General features: G+C 47.9%; 2 protein-coding genes across 13 annotated transcripts in view; one reads left to right on the forward strand and one right to left on the reverse strand.

Moving 5' to 3' along the window:
- Window positions 1–16,992, forward strand: part of cnnm2b (cyclin and CBS domain divalent metal cation transport mediator 2b) — a 132,140-nt gene that overhangs the window by 74,953 nt on the left and 40,195 nt on the right. For 4 of the 6 annotated variants that reach the window (XR_008962755.1, XR_008962754.1, XM_057330985.1 and 1 more), the window contains exons 2-6: window positions 4,891–5,034; window positions 5,683–5,820; window positions 8,673–8,842; window positions 13,442–13,535; window positions 14,770–14,832. Coding sequence is in view for 4 of the 6 variants with exons in the window: in XM_057330985.1 (XP_057186968.1) it covers window positions 4,891–5,034; window positions 5,683–5,820; window positions 8,673–8,842; window positions 13,442–13,535; window positions 14,770–14,832 (609 nt within the window). In the remaining 2 variants the exon portion in view is untranslated. The remainder of the gene's footprint in view (window positions 1–4,890; window positions 5,035–5,682; window positions 5,821–8,672; window positions 8,843–13,441; window positions 13,536–14,769; window positions 14,833–16,992) is intronic. The other 2 variants (XM_057330989.1, XM_057330986.1) reach the window with 2 other exon arrangements.
- The window catches only part of nt5c2b (5'-nucleotidase, cytosolic IIb), a 155,192-nt gene that overhangs the window by 12,380 nt on the left and 125,820 nt on the right, over window positions 1–16,992 (reverse strand). The window lies entirely within an intron of this gene.

The raw sequence follows: 16,992 nt of genomic DNA on the forward strand, positions 1-16,992 counted from the left end.
TTCTTTCTGCTGGAATCTACGACGTGGACAGCGGACGGTCCCTTCCTGCAGTGACTCTCCCCTGGGCGTCTCGGCAGTTCCGGAGGTGTTCGAGCAAATTTCCTTTTCTAAAAGAGCAAATTTCTCCAGCGTGGCTTGTCCCGCTGTTCTCATGGGTGCAACACACTCATCGAGGAGGGGGACGGACACAATGCCTGCTTCCAGTACGCTGGGGCAGACGTTGTGGATACGTCCTGCCCGCACTGCGGGTGGTGATGATTCACACGTTGCGTCACAGGTGGCTGTGTTCCCACGGGACTCAGCCACCACCTCGTTTGCTCCCCGTTCCGTGGCGGCAGGACTACGGCCCTGCCGTCCGCTATGGCAAGCAGCGAGGGTGAGATGAGGATTACTGTGAGTGATAATCCGCCAGCCACGGCTCACGGACCGTTCACAGCTCGTTTCGCTCGTCTGACCGTTCCCCAAAAAGACGGTCCGCCGTCTTATTCCTCAATCACGTATTCGGACACGATGCGTGATGATGAGAGGTCTCTTGCAGCATCGGGGGGTGACGTACTGCCATCCGACTCCGACGATTCTTCGGGCTCCATCCCTCGGGGGGTCGAGCCCAGGAAAAAGCGGATGTCGAGATGTCGGCCATGCTTTCCCGGGCCGCCGTGAGTGTTGGGTTGCAGTGCCCGCAGTGCCTCTCCCGGCGTTCGCGGCTGGCTACATGGCGCCTCGGGTTTGAGTGGCGCCCGCCCCCAGTGCCGTGTTTACCGGAAGTGCATGAGGAACTTTGCAAGACCTGGAACGCCCCTTCCGGCACGTTTCACGTCAAACAAAGTTCTGTCACCCTCTCTTCCCTCGAGGTTGGTTCATGGCAATCGACCTGAAGGACGCGTACTTTCATGTCTCGATCCTCCCTCGACTTCGGCCGTTCCGACGGTTCGCGTTCGAGGGACAGGCATATCAGTACAGGGTCCTCCCCTTCGGTCTGTCCCTGTCTCCACGAGTCTTTACGAAGGTCGTGGAAGCCGCCCTCCTTCCCCGTTGGGAAGGAGGTGTACGGGTACTAACTATCTCGACGACTGGCTCAAGTTTGGGCACACTCTCGAGATCTGTGGTGTACACACAGGGACCTGGTGCTCCGGCACCTAGATCGGTGGGGCCACAGGTCAACTGAGATAAGAGCAAGCTCTCCCCGGTGCAGAGCATCCTCTTTCTCGGTATGAAACTCGACTCTGTCCTCACGGGCGGCCCCGCTCACCCCCAGGGGGGGGGGGCGCGAGGACTAGCGCGTCCGGTCAGTGTTGAACTGCCTGAGATCAGACAGTCAGCGGTCCCCCTGTAACAAGAGGCTCCTGGGATTCATGGCATCCTCGGCGGGGGTGGCCCCCCCTTGGGTCGATGCATTTACGACCGCTCCAACACTGGCGGCAGAGTCAAGTTCCTTGGAGAGCGTGGCACACCGGCAGCAGGCGTTGGTCACACGCTTTTCTGCCGACACACCCTAAGGGGTGCCGCGTGCAACGGGCGAGCAGTGTCGGGGCGGTGGACGGGTCCCCGCCTGCGTTGGCATTCAACTCCCTAGAGTTGTGGGTTGTGCTACTTGCATTGAGGAACTTCCTCTCGTGCAGGGAAGCACGTGCTGGTCCGGTCGGACAGCACAGCTGCTGTGGCCTATTCTTCACTCACAGCGGCTAACATGACTCGCCCGACGCCTCCTCCTCTGGAGTCAGCAGGTGATCAGCTCCCTGCGAGCCACTCACATCCCGGGCGTCCTGAACCAGACAGCCGATGTGCTCTCTCGTCAGTTGACTCCTTGCGGAGAGTGGCGACTCCCTCCCCGCGCAGCCGGCTCATTTGGGGGCAGTTTGGCCAGGCACAGGTTGTCCTGTTGCCTCCCCGAACTCCTCCCATTGTCCGCTTGGGTACTCCCTGTCCGAGGACCCTCGGCACGGATGCCCTTGCGCACAGCTGGCCGCTGGACAAGCGGAAGTACGCTTCCCCCCAGTTAGCCTCATTGCACAGGGCCTGTGCAAGGCCAGGGAAGAGGAGCATCAAGTGGTACTAGTTACGCCCCTTCGGCCTAACCAGGACTTGGTTCTCGGAGCTGAGGCTCTGACAACAACTCCCCCCGGCCGCTCCCCCTGGCGAACAGCTTCCCCAGGGGAAGGGGACGTTACGGCATCCCAGGCAAAACCTGGTCTCCATGTCTGGACGGGACGAGGAGATCCTGAGTGACCCACCCCCAGTCCGGTTGGGACGTCACTCAGGCTAAGGGCTTCGGCCACTGGGCGGCTATACGCCCATAGGTGGCGCCTCTTCTCGTCCTGGTGCTCTTCTCGCCGAGAAGACCCGCGGAGTTGCTCGGTCGGGTACGAGCTGTCCCGTCCTCAAGAGAGCGGGGGAGTAACCTCTCCCCCTCCACACTGGGAATGTATGTAGCCGCTACGGCCGCTCATCATGACCCAAGTGCTGGGTAGCCTCTGGGACAGCACGGCCTGGTCATTAGGTTCCTAAGGGGCGCGAGAGGGTGACCACCTTTCCGCGCTCCGTACCCTCTTGCGACCTAGGTGGCGGGCCTCAAGAGGCCCCGCTCCCTTCGAGCCTCTCGGGGTTACCGCTCTTTCTCAGTCTTGATAAAGACGGTGTTCCGCATTGCGCTCACCTCCAAGAGGGTAGGGGATCTACAAGCACTCTCCGTGTCCGCAGATTGCCTAGAACTCGGGGCCGGGATTCTCACGTTATCTTGAGACCCCGCCCCGGCTACGTGCCCAAGGTTCCCACCACTCTCCCGAGAGACCAGGTGGTGAACCTGCAGGCGCTCCCCACCGGGGAGGAAGACCCAACCTATCCGTGTTGTGTCCAGTACGCGCACGGCGCCTCTACTTGGACCGCACGCAGAGCCCAGAAGCTCTGAGCAGCTCTTTGTCTGTTTCGGAGGTCAGCAGGAGGGCTGTCTCCAAACAGAGGCTGGCGCACTGGATCGTGGATGCCCTCGTTAGGGCATACCGATCTTTTTTCCTACCCATTGGGGGTGAGGCACACCCCTCGTGGCTGGCTCAGGGCGCCTCTCTGGCAGACATCTGCGGAGCTGCGGGTTGGGCTATGCCTAACAACTCCGTGAGGTTCTAATACCTACGCGCGGAACCGGTGTCAGCCCGCATCCTGGCAAGGTGTGGGACCGGCAGCCGGTAGGGCATACGCCTGCGGAAGCCCTTCCCCCTCCGGGGGGAGCAGTGGCGATCCCGCCTCACTTCTTTCCCCTCGGGTAAAGAACAGGCATTCCATCCATCACTAAGCACCCTTCCAGGGGACAGGCTGGGCAGAGCAGCCCTGCCCCCTTAGGCCGGGGAACAGTTGAGTTATCTCCCACATAGCTCTAACCGGACCTAGTGCTCCAGACGTGGTAACCCCCCCTCCGTGGGCTGTTCCGTCTGATGTATCCTCATGAATGGTTCCCACCTTGGCAACCCATGACCTCCCCAGGTGGACTCCCACCTTGCGGTTAACTCCTGCAGTCCGCACATTCCTCCCATGAGTTCTCCCCTGATGGTGAGACCATGTGGTGTCTCCACTAATTCCTCCCTACGGTAGGTAGTGGCCTCTGCAGCGTTTTTCCCCCCGGGGGGAATAATGCTTACCCAGTGGCCCGTACGGTGCCGGGCGGCTTCTCGCCATTTAGAGAATTAGGCCTCCGCCCGTGACGGCCGGCGTTAGGGGGCTTCCCAACTTTTTGTGGAAAGCTCTGGGTCCCCCTTCCTCTCCACTGGAAGGTCATAATTTCGCGCTAGCGTGTTCGTCTGACTCGCCCAGGCCAGTCAACGTCGCTCCGCAGAGATTGTGACGCGGCTCAGTGCTGTGGCGTTTTCCATAGGAACCCCATTCTGTCGGTTCGACACAACGTCGAGAGACCGACAGAAAGGGAACGTCTTGGTTACGGATGTAACCTCGGTTCCCTGATGGAGGGAACGAGACGTTGTGTCCCTCATGCCACAACACTGGCCGCCCACCCCAGCGGTCGGGGGAGGATGCTTTAGGCTCCTCAGACCAAAGGTGAATGAATGAGCACGCCGGCTTCCCTCTTATACCCGGACATCCGGGGAGGAGCCCGGCATGCAAATTTCATTCGCCAATTTTCATTGGCCTTTTCTAAATACTCAGAAGATGATAGGTTCTCAAGACAAACCCCATTCTGTCGGTTCGACACAACGTCTCGTTCCCTCCATCAGGGAACCGAGGTTACATCCGTAACCAAGACGTTACATCTGTAACCAAGACGTTACTCTAGACCTTTAAACCTTCAATATCAAGCACAAAACACTTTAGCGCTGTGGGAAACACTGCAGTTTTGCAGCAGGTTTGCCAGTAACTTACTGTAGATTTAATTTATTTTGTTTTAAATACAAAACTTACCCAGTTCTTAGATTTTCTTTCATTAAACAAGACTAAATATATTAGGTTACTTTTCTTGTCATGTAAATGTATCAAAATGTATGAAGTAATGTAATGCAGTGTAATGCCAGTAATAAGACCATGCAGTCTCTTCTTGGTCATTTTGAACATTTTGATTCAAGTAAAGTTTAACTCAAATAAAATAAAAACAGTACTAATTGGAAAATATTAAGTAGTAATTAAATCTACAGTAAGTTACTGGCAAAACTGCTGCATAATTACAGCAAAGTTTTACAGTGAGGGTCAGACCATTGATATTAGTACAGCTTTGTGCCAGGGATGCTCTGAGACTGCAGTTGCACGTTGGTTATTAAATATAAGCCACGGCAGTAAGCAGCATATTAGGAAGTATATTGCTTATATGTGAATATTCCATTATAAACAAGTATTTGAAAAGTTTTAAACTCAAGCTAATGTAAGTCTTGACCAAGCAACTGTATGATTTCGTAGGTAAATCTCACCTGGCAATAGTCCAGAGGGTCAACAACGAAGGAGAAGGTGACCCATTCTATGAAGTGCTTGGAATTATCACCCTGGAGGATGTTATTGAAGAAATCATAAAGTCTGAAATCCTGGACGAGACAGACTTGTTTAGTATGTGCTGTAAAATAAACTCATGCATTCAAGTATCTTTACAAAATTTCCTTTGATAGAATTAAACAATTATTAGTTTATTACCCTTCACCTACTACTCGATGTATGATTTAATCAATGTATTATTTCAATGTATGTTATCAGCTTACACATTTATTAGCTTGATCATAAAAGAAACTTAAGTAATGACAAAAATTAAAATTCTGTCATCATTTACTCACCCTCATGTCATTTCAAACCTGTATAACTTTCTTTCTTCAGCAGATCACAAAAGAATATATTTTGAAGAATATTGATTACCAAACAACATTTGCCCCCATTGACTTTAATTGTATGGATACAAAACCCCTGAGATGTTTCTCAGAATACTTCTTTTGTGTTACACAGAAGATAGAGTCATATACAGGTTTTGAACAACATGAAGGTGAATATCGTAGCCAAGGGCCTATATTGGGCAAGCCCGACATATGGCACAAACGTACTTTTGGCAACACTTTTGATTCCGATTATCCCGTTCCCACTTACTCCACCCAGTAAAGGTGTAAAATGGCCAAAAAATATAACTTAAAAAACATGAGAGTGAAAATAATGCCTTTTAGGTTCTCATCAAGACATTAAAAACTTCCTTTCTTCTTACTTTCCCAATAGCTGACAACAAAACAAAAAAGAAAATCACCCACCGAGAGAAGAAACAGGACTTCTCGGCTTTCAAGCACATGGACAATGAAATGAAGGTTAAAATATCACCTCAGCTTTTACTGGCTACTTTGCGTTTCCTAGCAACAGGCAAGTGTACTTCATTGATGCTTGATGTGTGTCCTGTGACTGTAGTTACTTGTTAGGGTGCTGACACAGAGGAGGAATATTGTGCCAGGATGTTTTTTTTTTCTGAGGTTTGCATTAACAGATGGTCTGTTATGTTGTATAGTTAGTGTATAGAAGAACATATTATAAAGCAGTATTATAATAGTATAGTGAAGAGTACTAATGAAAATGTGATTGCATTTTTTTCCGAGTAGAGATCATCTTTGGCATTGGCAAACACTATTTTTATCCCACTGTTTTGATTTATCATGTGTTTTGCTAAAATGCATTTTGTATATTAAATGCTGATAGAAGTAAATTGATGGACCATTAAAATAGACACATTTATGCCAAAAAAAAAACGTTTAAATACTTTGCTGATTCTCGCAAAAGTGATCAGGCATTTGCTGCAACCTCCTACATAAGTGATTTCCCTTAATTTAAGTAATTTCTTAAAAATAAAAAGTTTTTTTTTTAATGACGAGATAACTCGTCGCGGGGAAAGAGTTAAAAGGTCTCTGGGGTGGTAGTGTATGATAGAAAAACATTGCTGTGGGAAAGTGTCTGCAAAGGAACCGATTGAAAAAAGAATGCTATTCACCTTTAAATTTCACTCCAGGATTTGGTGAGACCTTTTACCATGTGGCCAAGCATGACATTAGTCATTTATTAACAAATACAATACTACTAGTGTAGGAACCTGTAGCCAAGTTACAGAAACAGCAAACAGAGCTAAACAGGTGATGCAAGACCTTAAATGTTGACCCTAAAAAGGTTCACTTTGCTCCAACAAATGCCAAGATTTCAAACTTTACAAATCTCACTATTGCATAAGTACTGTTGTATACACACATCCATTGGCATTTGAGTCTTCTAATAAAGTGATAGTTCAACCAAAAATGAAAACTCTGTCATCATTTACTTACCCTCTTGTCATTTCTTGCAGAACACAAAAGAAGATATTTTAAAGAAAGTTGGTTAACGAGCAGTGTCGGCACACATTCACTTCTATTGTATGGACACAAAACGAATGACCTAAGTGAATGGGTGCGAGTTACAACATTCTTAAAGAGTACATTCCTCGAGATCATAAAAAATACATTTCATGAAGTGTTTAATTTTGCCGTGTTTGAATGTAAGCAATCTGCCAAGTTGTAAATCCGAAGGTGAACGAATAACAAAGTTATTAGCTTATAAAAAAGGTAATCGACTCTGAATCACGCGAACAAGCCATGACCTGTCCGAATCTTTAACCACAATGTACCTACGTCACTAGAAAAATCCCCGCCTACTGACTGCGAAAACTTAACTCTCTCCTCCCCAAACACTGTACTAGCTCGTTCGTGACGTGTGCATCATGTCTAAGAGAAGCTGTGTTCTATGTAGTGAAACTAAGTCAGTCTTATTTTCACTACCAAAGGAAGAACTTCTGAGGAAAAAATGGTTACTATTTATTTTTCAAACGACACCAAAGGAGTATAAACCGAACGTTTTACTTTGCGCGCGTCATTTTACCGAAGATTGCTTCATCAATCTTGGCGCCTTTACTGCAGGATACATTAAACGTCTTTCCTTAAAAGATGTTGCAATACCAACTTTATTTGGACCTGTAAGCTCCACCGAATCACAACCTGTAAGTGTGACTCTTTATTTTTGTCTTTACTTAAAATTAAATTTGTGTGACGTTATCTCATGTCTGTGTTTAGCTAACGTTACCGTTATTTTTGGGGTTGTTACTGTTTGTTTACCTAACGTTAGCTATAAACTCGTTGCGCTAATGTAAGTGTTCAACCATATTAACTCGCAAAGTCTTTATTTCAAGAACTGCGTGGTGTACTATAGTTATAATAACATCTGAAGATACGAACACCGTACACTGTATGCCGTGATAACTAACTGTTACAAGAGAAGTGTCTAAAACAGTCCTTTTTCTTACTGGCATCTGTATAAGGATTAAAGAATGATTCGTCAGACTCGGGCTCGAACTGGTAAGGTAAAATCGACGCCATCTCTCTCTATACACTGTTAATATCCAACCACCTGCAAACCGTAATACAGCAGTATTGATAGGCGGTCCATTTGCGACACATGCTGAACGCGTTTGACCAATCACAGAAGACTAGACCATTTGACCAATCATAGCAGACTAGACCATCTGACCAATCACAGCAGACTAGACCATTTGACCAATCACAGCAGACTAGACCATCTGACCAATCACAGCAGACTACACTATCTGACCAATCAGATCAGACTACGCTGGCGGAAAGGCGGAGATTACACAGATGAATCGCGGAACGAATCATTTGAGATTCAGTCAAGAAGTAAGGTAATAAAAACTGCTTATTATTACGAAATAATAGTATTTTTACATCATGTATGTACATAAACTTGTTGTCGGACACTCCATAAACCAAAATAAGCCCTTAAAAATATTGAGGAATGTACTCTTTAAGCATATCTTCTTTTGTGTGTTCTGCGGAAGAAAGAAAGTCATGCAGATTTGAAATGACAAGAGGGTGAGTAAATGATGACAGAGTTTTCATTTTTGGTTCAACTATCACTTTATTAGAAGAGAGACTATGCTGTTGTTAAACTACAACAAAACTGACATACAGATGTTCTGTACTAATGTTTCGAGATTAGTTAGTAATCTGTCTAAAGTGTTGCAAGATCAAAGCAGTTTTAGTGTCAGTTTGAGTTTGGTTAAACAGGCATCATACATTATAAATATAATGCAACATACTTAGTGTGATTTTTAGTGATCATTTTATGAGAATTTTATTGAGAATATAACGAATCTGATATGGGTGACTTTACCTTTTGTTTAACAGAAGTTGAGTCTTTCAGTCCATGCCAAATGTCTGAGAAGATTCTTTTGCGTCTCATCAAGCACCCCAACGTCATCCAGGAGATCAAATATAATGAGAAAAATAAGAAAGCAGCTGATCATTACCTCTTCCACCGCAACAAGCCCGTGGACTATTTCATCCTCATTTTGCAGGTCAGATTGGCTGTTTGATCCAGGGCCATGGAGGGCGCAGTGAGCAGGGATTGAGGTTATTAGCCTTGAACAAACGTCTTGGTTACGGATGTAACCTCGGTTCCCTGATGGAGGGAACGAGACGTTGTGTCGAACCGACAGAATGGGGTTTGTCTTGAGAATCTATCATCTTCTGAGTATTTAGAAAAGGCCAATGAAAATTGGCGAATGAAATTTGCATGCCGGGCTCCTCCCCGGATGTCCGGGTATAAGAGGGAAGCCGGCGTGCTCATTCATTCACCTTTGGTCTGAGGAGCCTAAAGGAGCTGGGGTGGGCGGCCAGTGTTGTGGCATGAGGGACACAACGTCTCGTTCCCTCCATCAGGGAACCGAGGTTACATCCGTAACCAAGACGTTCCCTTTCTGTCGGTCTCTCGATGTTGTGTCGAACCGACAGAATGGGGTTCCTATGGAAAACGCCACAGCACTGAGCCGCGTCACAATCTCTGCGGAGCGACGTTGACTGGCCTGGGCGAGTCAGACGAACACGCTAGCGCGAAATTATGACCTTCCAGTGGAGAGGAAGGGGGACCCAGAGCTTTCCACAAAAAGTTGGGAAGCCCCCTAACGCCGGCCGTCACGGGCGGAGGCCTGATTCTCTAAAAGGCGAGAAGCTGCTCTGCCCAGCCTGTCCCCTGGAAGGGTGCTTAGTGATGGATGGAATGCCTGTTCTTTACCCGAGGGGAAAGAAGTGAGGCTGGATCGCCACTGCTCCCCCCTAAGGGGGAAGGGCTTCCGCAGGCGTACGCCCAACGGCTGCCGGTCCTACCTGTTTCCCTGCAGGACGCGGGCTGACACCGGTTCAACGCGGAGGTTGTAGAACCTCGCGAAGGTATTGGGCGTAGCCCAACCCGCAGCTCTGCAGATGTCTGCCAGAGAGGCGCCCTGAGCCAGTGCCCACGAGGAGGCGACACCCCGAGTGGAGTGCGCCTTAACTCCTAAGGGGCAGGGGCGATCTTGCGACCGGTATGCCAAGGATATGGCATCCACGATCCAGTGCGCCAGTCTCTGTTTGGAGACAGCTCTCCCCTTCTGCTGACCTCCAAAGCAGACAAAGAGCTGCTCAGAGCTTCTGAAGCCCTGCGTGCGGTCCAAGTAGAGGCGCAGTGCGCGTACTGGACACAACACGGAAGGGGTTGGGTCTTCCTCCCCGGTGGGGAGCGCCTGCAAGTTCACCACCTGGTCCCGGAAGGGAGTGGTGGGAACCTTGGGCACGTAGCCGGGCCGTGGTCTCAGGATAACGTGAGAGTCTCCAGGCCCGAATTCTAGGCAACCCGAGGACACAGAGAATGCTTGTAGGTCCCCTACCCTCTTGAAGGAGGCGAGCGCTACCAGGAGGGCCATCTTTATCGACAGGCGAGAAAGATCGGCCTCTCCTAGGGGCTCGAAGGGGGGCCTCTGGAGGCCCTCCAGGACCACTTCGAGGTCCCAAGAGGGTACGGGGCGCGGGCGAGGCGGATTCAACCGTCTCGCGCCCCTCAGGAACCTGGTGACCAGGTCGTGCTGCCCTAGAGACTTACCAGCAACTGGGTCGTGATGTGCGGCTATAGCGGCAACATACACTTTCAGTGTGGAAGGGGAGAGGTTCTTCTCAAGTCTCTCCTGGAGAAAGGATAGTACGTACCTGATCGAGCATCTCTGCGGGTCTTCTCCGTGAGAAGAGCACCAAGACGAGAAGATGCGCCACTTGAAGGCATACAGTCTCCTAGTGGCCGGGGCCCTAGCCTGTATGAGGGTCTCTACCACCGCCGGGGGTAGGTCGCTCAGGATCTCCTCGTCCCGTCCAGGGGACCGTCGGATAGGGAGTACCAAAGCGGACAATGGGAGGAGTCCGGGGAGGCAAACAGGTCCACCTTCGCCCGACCGAACTGCTCCCATATGAGCTGAACCGCGTGAGGGTGGAGTCGCCACTCTCCGCGAGGTGACCACTGATGAGAGAGCCTGTCTGCTGTCTGGTTCAGGTCGCCCGGGATGTGTATGGCTCGCAGGGAGCTGATCACCTGCTGACTCCACAGGAGGAGGCGTCGGGCGAGTCATGTTAGCTGCTGTGAACGAATGCCACCCTGGTGGTTGATATACTGTACGCCACGGCAGCTGTGCTGTCCGACCGGACCAGCACGTGTCTGCCCTTCATGAAGGGTTGGCCTTGATACCTGCCCTAGGGGGACCCCCTCCCGTAGTAAGGCCATAGACGACCAAGGGGTCAGGGTGCGCCGGCAGAAGGGCGTGATGACCATACGCCTGCTGCCGGTGTGCCACGCTCTCCAAGGAACCCGACTCTGTAGCCAGTGTTGGAGCGGTCGCATGTGCATCAACCCGAGGGGGATCACCCCCGCCGAGGATGCCATGTGCCCCAGGAGCCTCTGAAATTGTTTCAGGGGGACCGCCGGTTGCCTGAAATGCTTCAGGCAGCGTAACACTGACCGGGCACGCTCTGTAGTCAGTCGTGCTGTCATGGAGACAGAGTCGAGTTCCATACCGAGAAAGGAGATGCTCTGCGCGGGGGAGAGCTTGCTCTTTTCCCAGTTGACCTGTAGCCCCAACCGATCTAGGTGCCGGAGCACCAGGTCCCTGTGTGTACACAACAGATCTCGCGAGTGAGCCCAGACGAGCCAGTCGTCGAGATAGTTGAGTACCCGCACACCTTCTTCCCTGAGGGGAAGAAGGGCGGCCTCCACGACCTTCGTAAAGACACGTGGAGACAGGGATAGACCGAAGGGGAGGACCCTGTACTGATATGCCCGTCCCTCGAATGCGAACCGCAGGAACGGCCGGTGTCGAGGGAGGATCGAGACATGAAAGTACGCATCCTTCAGGTCGATTGCCATGAACCAGTCCTGACGCCTGACGGACGCCAGGATGCGCTTCTGCGTGACCATCCTGAAAGGCAGCTTGTGTAGGTGCCTGTTCAGCACACGCAGATCCAAGATAGGCCGCAACCCTCCGCCTTTCTTGGGGACAATGAAGTACGGGCTGTAGAACCCGCTGAACATCTCGGCCGGTGGGACGGGCTCGATCGCTCCCTTCACCAGAAGGGAGGCGACCTCCGCCCGATGCACGGGGGCATCTCTGCCTCTGACTGAGGTAAAAAGGACGCCTCGGAACTTGGGCGGACGTTTCGCGAACTGAATCGCGTAGCCGAGACGGATTGTCTTCCTCAGCCAACCTGACAGTCTGGGAAGCTGAGACCAGGCTCCCAGAAACTGTGACAGGGGGACTAGAGGTTTAATCTGCTTCATCGCCCCCCCGGAGGGTGGTTCGATGGCTAGCAGTACGGATTCCTTGCCGGGGGAGGACCCCCGGGGAGGAGATCGGCTCTGCTGTTGTTCCTGCCTGGCGATTGTCCGGCTCGACGCACTGTCTGTCTGAGAGTGCTGAAGGCCGTTGCTTATACTCGACATTGCGCTTCGCCATGACGCAACGTCGAGTTGCCGTCCACCGTCGACCAGAGGGTGGGAACGGCTGTGAAAACCCAGAGAGAGAGGAAACTCTTTTCGTGAGGAAGTGGGCGCTGGCCCCCCAGGGGGGACCAGCTGATGGTAGGACGGGGCAGTAACCGTCCCTATCCGATCCAGCGATGTGGTGGCTGGAATCGGGCCCGATGGTAGTCTCAATCTCCCTGGGGTCTCTCCGTCAGGGCCGCTTCTGCTTCCGCGACGGCTGCTGACGGGGAGGCTGTTTCCTCTTCGACGTCTTTCTCCGGGAGGCAGCCTGAGAAGGGGGCACTGGAGCCGGATCCGGAGTCGAAGAGGTCCGGGGCTGCCGGGAAGCAGACGCTGCTCGGGATCTCGGAGGCCTGACGACGGCCGAGTCACGGTGGGGCATGATGTGCTTGATAGCCTCCGTCTGCTTCTTCACCGTTGAGAACTGCTGAGAGAAATCCTCAATGGTGTCACCAAACAGCCCTCCCTGCGAGATGGGGGCGTCGAGAAAGCGAACCTTCTCAGCGTCCCGCATCTGCGCAAGGTTGAGCCAGAGGTGCCTCTCTTGGACCACCATGATGGACATCGCCCGACCCAAGGCCCGTGCCGTCACCTTAGTCGCCCGTAGAGCGAGATCGGCCTTTTCTAAATACTCAGAAGATGATAGGTTCTCAAGACAAACCCCATTCTGTCGGTTCGACACAACGTCGAGAGACCGACAGAAAGGGAACTGAGATTTTCACAAGTATTTAACACACATAATAAGATTTTTACAAGAGGTACCTGTGCAAAAGAAAAATGTATTGTGCATGGCCATTATATACAGAATGCTTGAACTCGATTTTGAAATGATTTTATGTTTTTCCCCTTTAATTCAATTACTGATATAGAAAACTGTACAATATAAAATTGAGTTAGAATGTCACAAGTGAACCTAACAGAAACAAAGACATTGTAATGAAGACAATATTTTTGTATTTGTACTTGTGTTCTTGAAGTGTTCTTGAAACCCTTAGGTCTTTAAGGAATAATTGGAAGGAATTTTTGTAAGAGTATTTGCTTTAAAAAAATTCAAAATCGTGAAAAAAGTGAAAATGAAGTTAAAAGGTTACTCTTTAATGTGATCTGTTCTCTAAAGGGGAAGGTAGAGGTGGAGGCCGGGAAAGAGGGGATGAAGTTTGAAGCTGGAGCTTTCTCCTTATATGGGATGATGGCTCTCACTGCTTCTCCAGGTAAACACAACCCAATCTCTTTCATTCACATTCTTGGAATAAAGGGCTGGAATCATTGGCTCCAACATTGCATGCTTCAAAAAAGTGTGAAAAGTTAAGGGAGGGTGATAAAGCTTTGATAAAGCAAAACACAGCTTTGATTTGGCAACAGTTAAATGGATATTTGACCAAAAAAATGAAAATTCTGTCATCATTTACTCACCTTCAAATTGTTCCAAATCTGTATAAATTTCTTATACATCCGTTTCTGATGAACACAGAGAAATATAATTTGAAGAATGCTTATAACCAGACAGATTTTGACCCCCATTGACTACCATAGTAGGAAAAGATACAATGGTATTCAAAAGTGTGTTCATCAGTACAAAGAAATTTATACAGATTTGGAACAACTCGAATGTGAGTAAATGATGACAGAATTTTCATTTTTGGGTGAAGAATCCCTTTAAGCCTACCAGTCCTTTTTTTGTCCTGCATCAGCACTCTTGGTATAATTATTGTCCAACCAGATTTGAGGACCTGAACCCACTGTTGCAAAATGTGATGTGATATAAAATTGACTGATATTGTATTGTGAAATAAGATTTTACAAATACTCTGCCTCATGTGAGTGTGTGCACTGTATATGTTGTGTGTCTTGTGTGAATGAGGGTGTATCTATTCACTTTTCTCTTGATACTTTTTCTATTTTATAAATGTAATGTATTGCTTATAGTTAACATGTTTTCACATACAGCTGCTTTGTAACATGAAAATGGTAAAAATGCGCTATATAAATAAACGTTGAGTTGAGTTGTCTTGCTACAGTAGTTATTCCAGTACAACATTATTTTACCTTATAGTTTTGTCTTTCAGAGTTTAGATATCTTTGGTCCAAATGATCGTAAACATGTTCATCATCATTTTAGAACCATCAGAAATGTGTTAGCTAAATTGTAAACATTTGTACGTTTGAATTGTAAAACATTTGGTCAATCATATGTGACTTCTGGTGGTGACAACACACCTACAGTACATTACAGTACTGCCCTGTCACTAGGGAAAGAAGGATCTTTTTAAATGTGAGTGAGGTTTTTGGTAAATCCAATATTTTCTTCTACCCTAGAACTCTTCTGTTGATTTATTATGTTAATTTCAGTTTCCTTCGTGCTTTTCGATCACCTTATAGATTTGTTTCCCTCCCTCTTGTGATTCTTTGCTTTTCGCCCTTTTCTTTGTTTTATTTCTCTCACAGTTCCTCTCTCCCTGTCTCGTGCATTTGTGGTCAGCAGGGCTGACTCTGTTGCTGGATCTCCAGGTACAGTGATACCCAGATGTATCATGAACTCACTCTCTGTCTGAATAGTTCCTGTCTTCCTGCTATATGAAGATGAGATTATTTTCACATGGTTCTTGTATGGCTCAACAAAAACAATGTGCTGCCAAAATATGAATTATGATTAATAACTGAACTAGGCAATTATTGTTATTATTACAGACACATTTGCATGGATCAGAGAAAGCATTATTTGTGTAAGTAAACGCTTGGCAAGACTAATAAGCCCAGATAAAACTTTTTGACAATGTCAGGTTTTTTTGCTTCTAAAACAATGTAAATGTCTGTCACTTTCTAACGCTCTCAGAAGCATTTCTAATTCTCAAAAGCCTCTCAGCAAAGAGTGTGTCAGTGGGGCCACTTTCTCTTTTTACACATATTTCTTTCCTTTTACAGACCCTCAAATACAAACGCTCTTAGGTTTCTCAATAACACATACGCACACACATGGGGGGGGGATGTATGTAATCTGTGTGTGCGTGCATGTGTGTGGATCCTCATATGTGTAGTTCAAGCTAGAGTCTTCACTGGTGTGTTAAAGAGGCACGATTTTGAACTCTAAATGCTGCTAACCAGCATGTGGCATGTGAAACAGTGTGAATATGTGTGTTTTGTTGAACAAATGTTTATTAAACATCATATATGATGCTTACATGAAAATGTAAAAATGCAGAAAGGTTTGTGTGAAGGCTTGGTATAGAGTTAATGTGAGGATTAGGGGATAGAATATACAGTTTGTACAGTAAAAAAAACATGTCTGTGCAACTTAAGGATTTTAATTTCCACAGTGTATAAAAACCAACCTGGTCTCTTAGGAAATACGTACCTCTGTACACTTTTTGCAGCGCCACAAAATACGTACCGTCAGGTACATATTGCAACCAGGTATCACAATTTCCAACAACAGTAATGTTAACAACACCCTATTATATTATAATGGAGTGTATTGATTTTGAATTTAATCAGACATCGTATTTTGTGTACGTTTATTATTTCGTATGCGTAATTTAGACGTATTTGAGCACGTAACCCGCCCTGCCCCTAAACCTAACAGTTTGTATGTCATACAATACACAACATGTAACAGGAAGATACGGATACATACAGTATGCTGTTTATTCAAAACAATTATTCCAAGCGTTCCGAGGCCAAATAACAGACCCAAAAGCGATCCCCTTCTCCGTCTGCCATAAAACTCTGATCCAGACCGGCTGCGTGCAGTGACAGAATTCAAAAATTGCTTCCGGAATGTCAGCTTCGACAGTGAAATGGTATTGGCTCTCGTGTGTCTTTTGACTAGTTTCGTCATTACGTTAGCTACGTTTTGAAATGCCATTGGCTGTCCCACTCCGATTGCGTCACGCGCGAACCATGAGTGTACACACTTCAAGACTAGGTGCATTCCTGGAGTGCGATCGTCAGCAATTAAAACCTGCTGTGTTCACACAATGATACCGTACGGCTTTAGAAGACTTGAAACGCAATGCGACCTGTTTGTAATGCTTTTATACTGTTTTTGGTCAGTGTTCGCAACAAACACCCGTGTCTGACTTCTATTTCCTTGTTGCATGTTTTTGTGGTTGGGAAATGGGTAGTTTTAGGTTTAGGGTAGGAGTGGGGTTAGGTGCGCTAAAATATCTGTTAAAGTACAAATAATAAGTCTTTATAAAATCGTTTCAAAGGCAAATTGTGACACTGACACGCATTCTCTAGTGGACCAATACAGTTCTTCACATTAGCGCCCCCATTAGACTTTTGTGTCTCTGAACTGTAGCAATATGTACCTGATGGTACGTATTTTGTGGCACTGCAAAAAGTGTACAGAGGTATGTATTTCCTATGAGACCAGGTTGATAAAAACAAATGTGTATGTGTGTATACTGTATGTGGTCCTGGTAAACCCTACAAGGTGACACACTCTTTTTTGATCCCCATGAGGAAAACAGCTTATAATTGAAACTAAATGTTCATTTGAAAAAGTAAAAATGCAGAAAGTTTCCGGTTAGATTTAGGGGATATAATACACAGTTTGTACAGTATAAAAATTATTACATCTATGGAAAGTACCAATAAAACATGGAAACCCAACATGTGTGTGCGTTTGTGTCCACATCTCTTTATGGAGTGAAAACATAAGCTGTG

This window comes from Triplophysa rosa, linkage group LG4, assembly GCF_024868665.1.
Source record: "Triplophysa rosa linkage group LG4, Trosa_1v2, whole genome shotgun sequence".
Taxonomy (NCBI): domain Eukaryota; kingdom Metazoa; phylum Chordata; class Actinopteri; order Cypriniformes; family Nemacheilidae; genus Triplophysa; species Triplophysa rosa.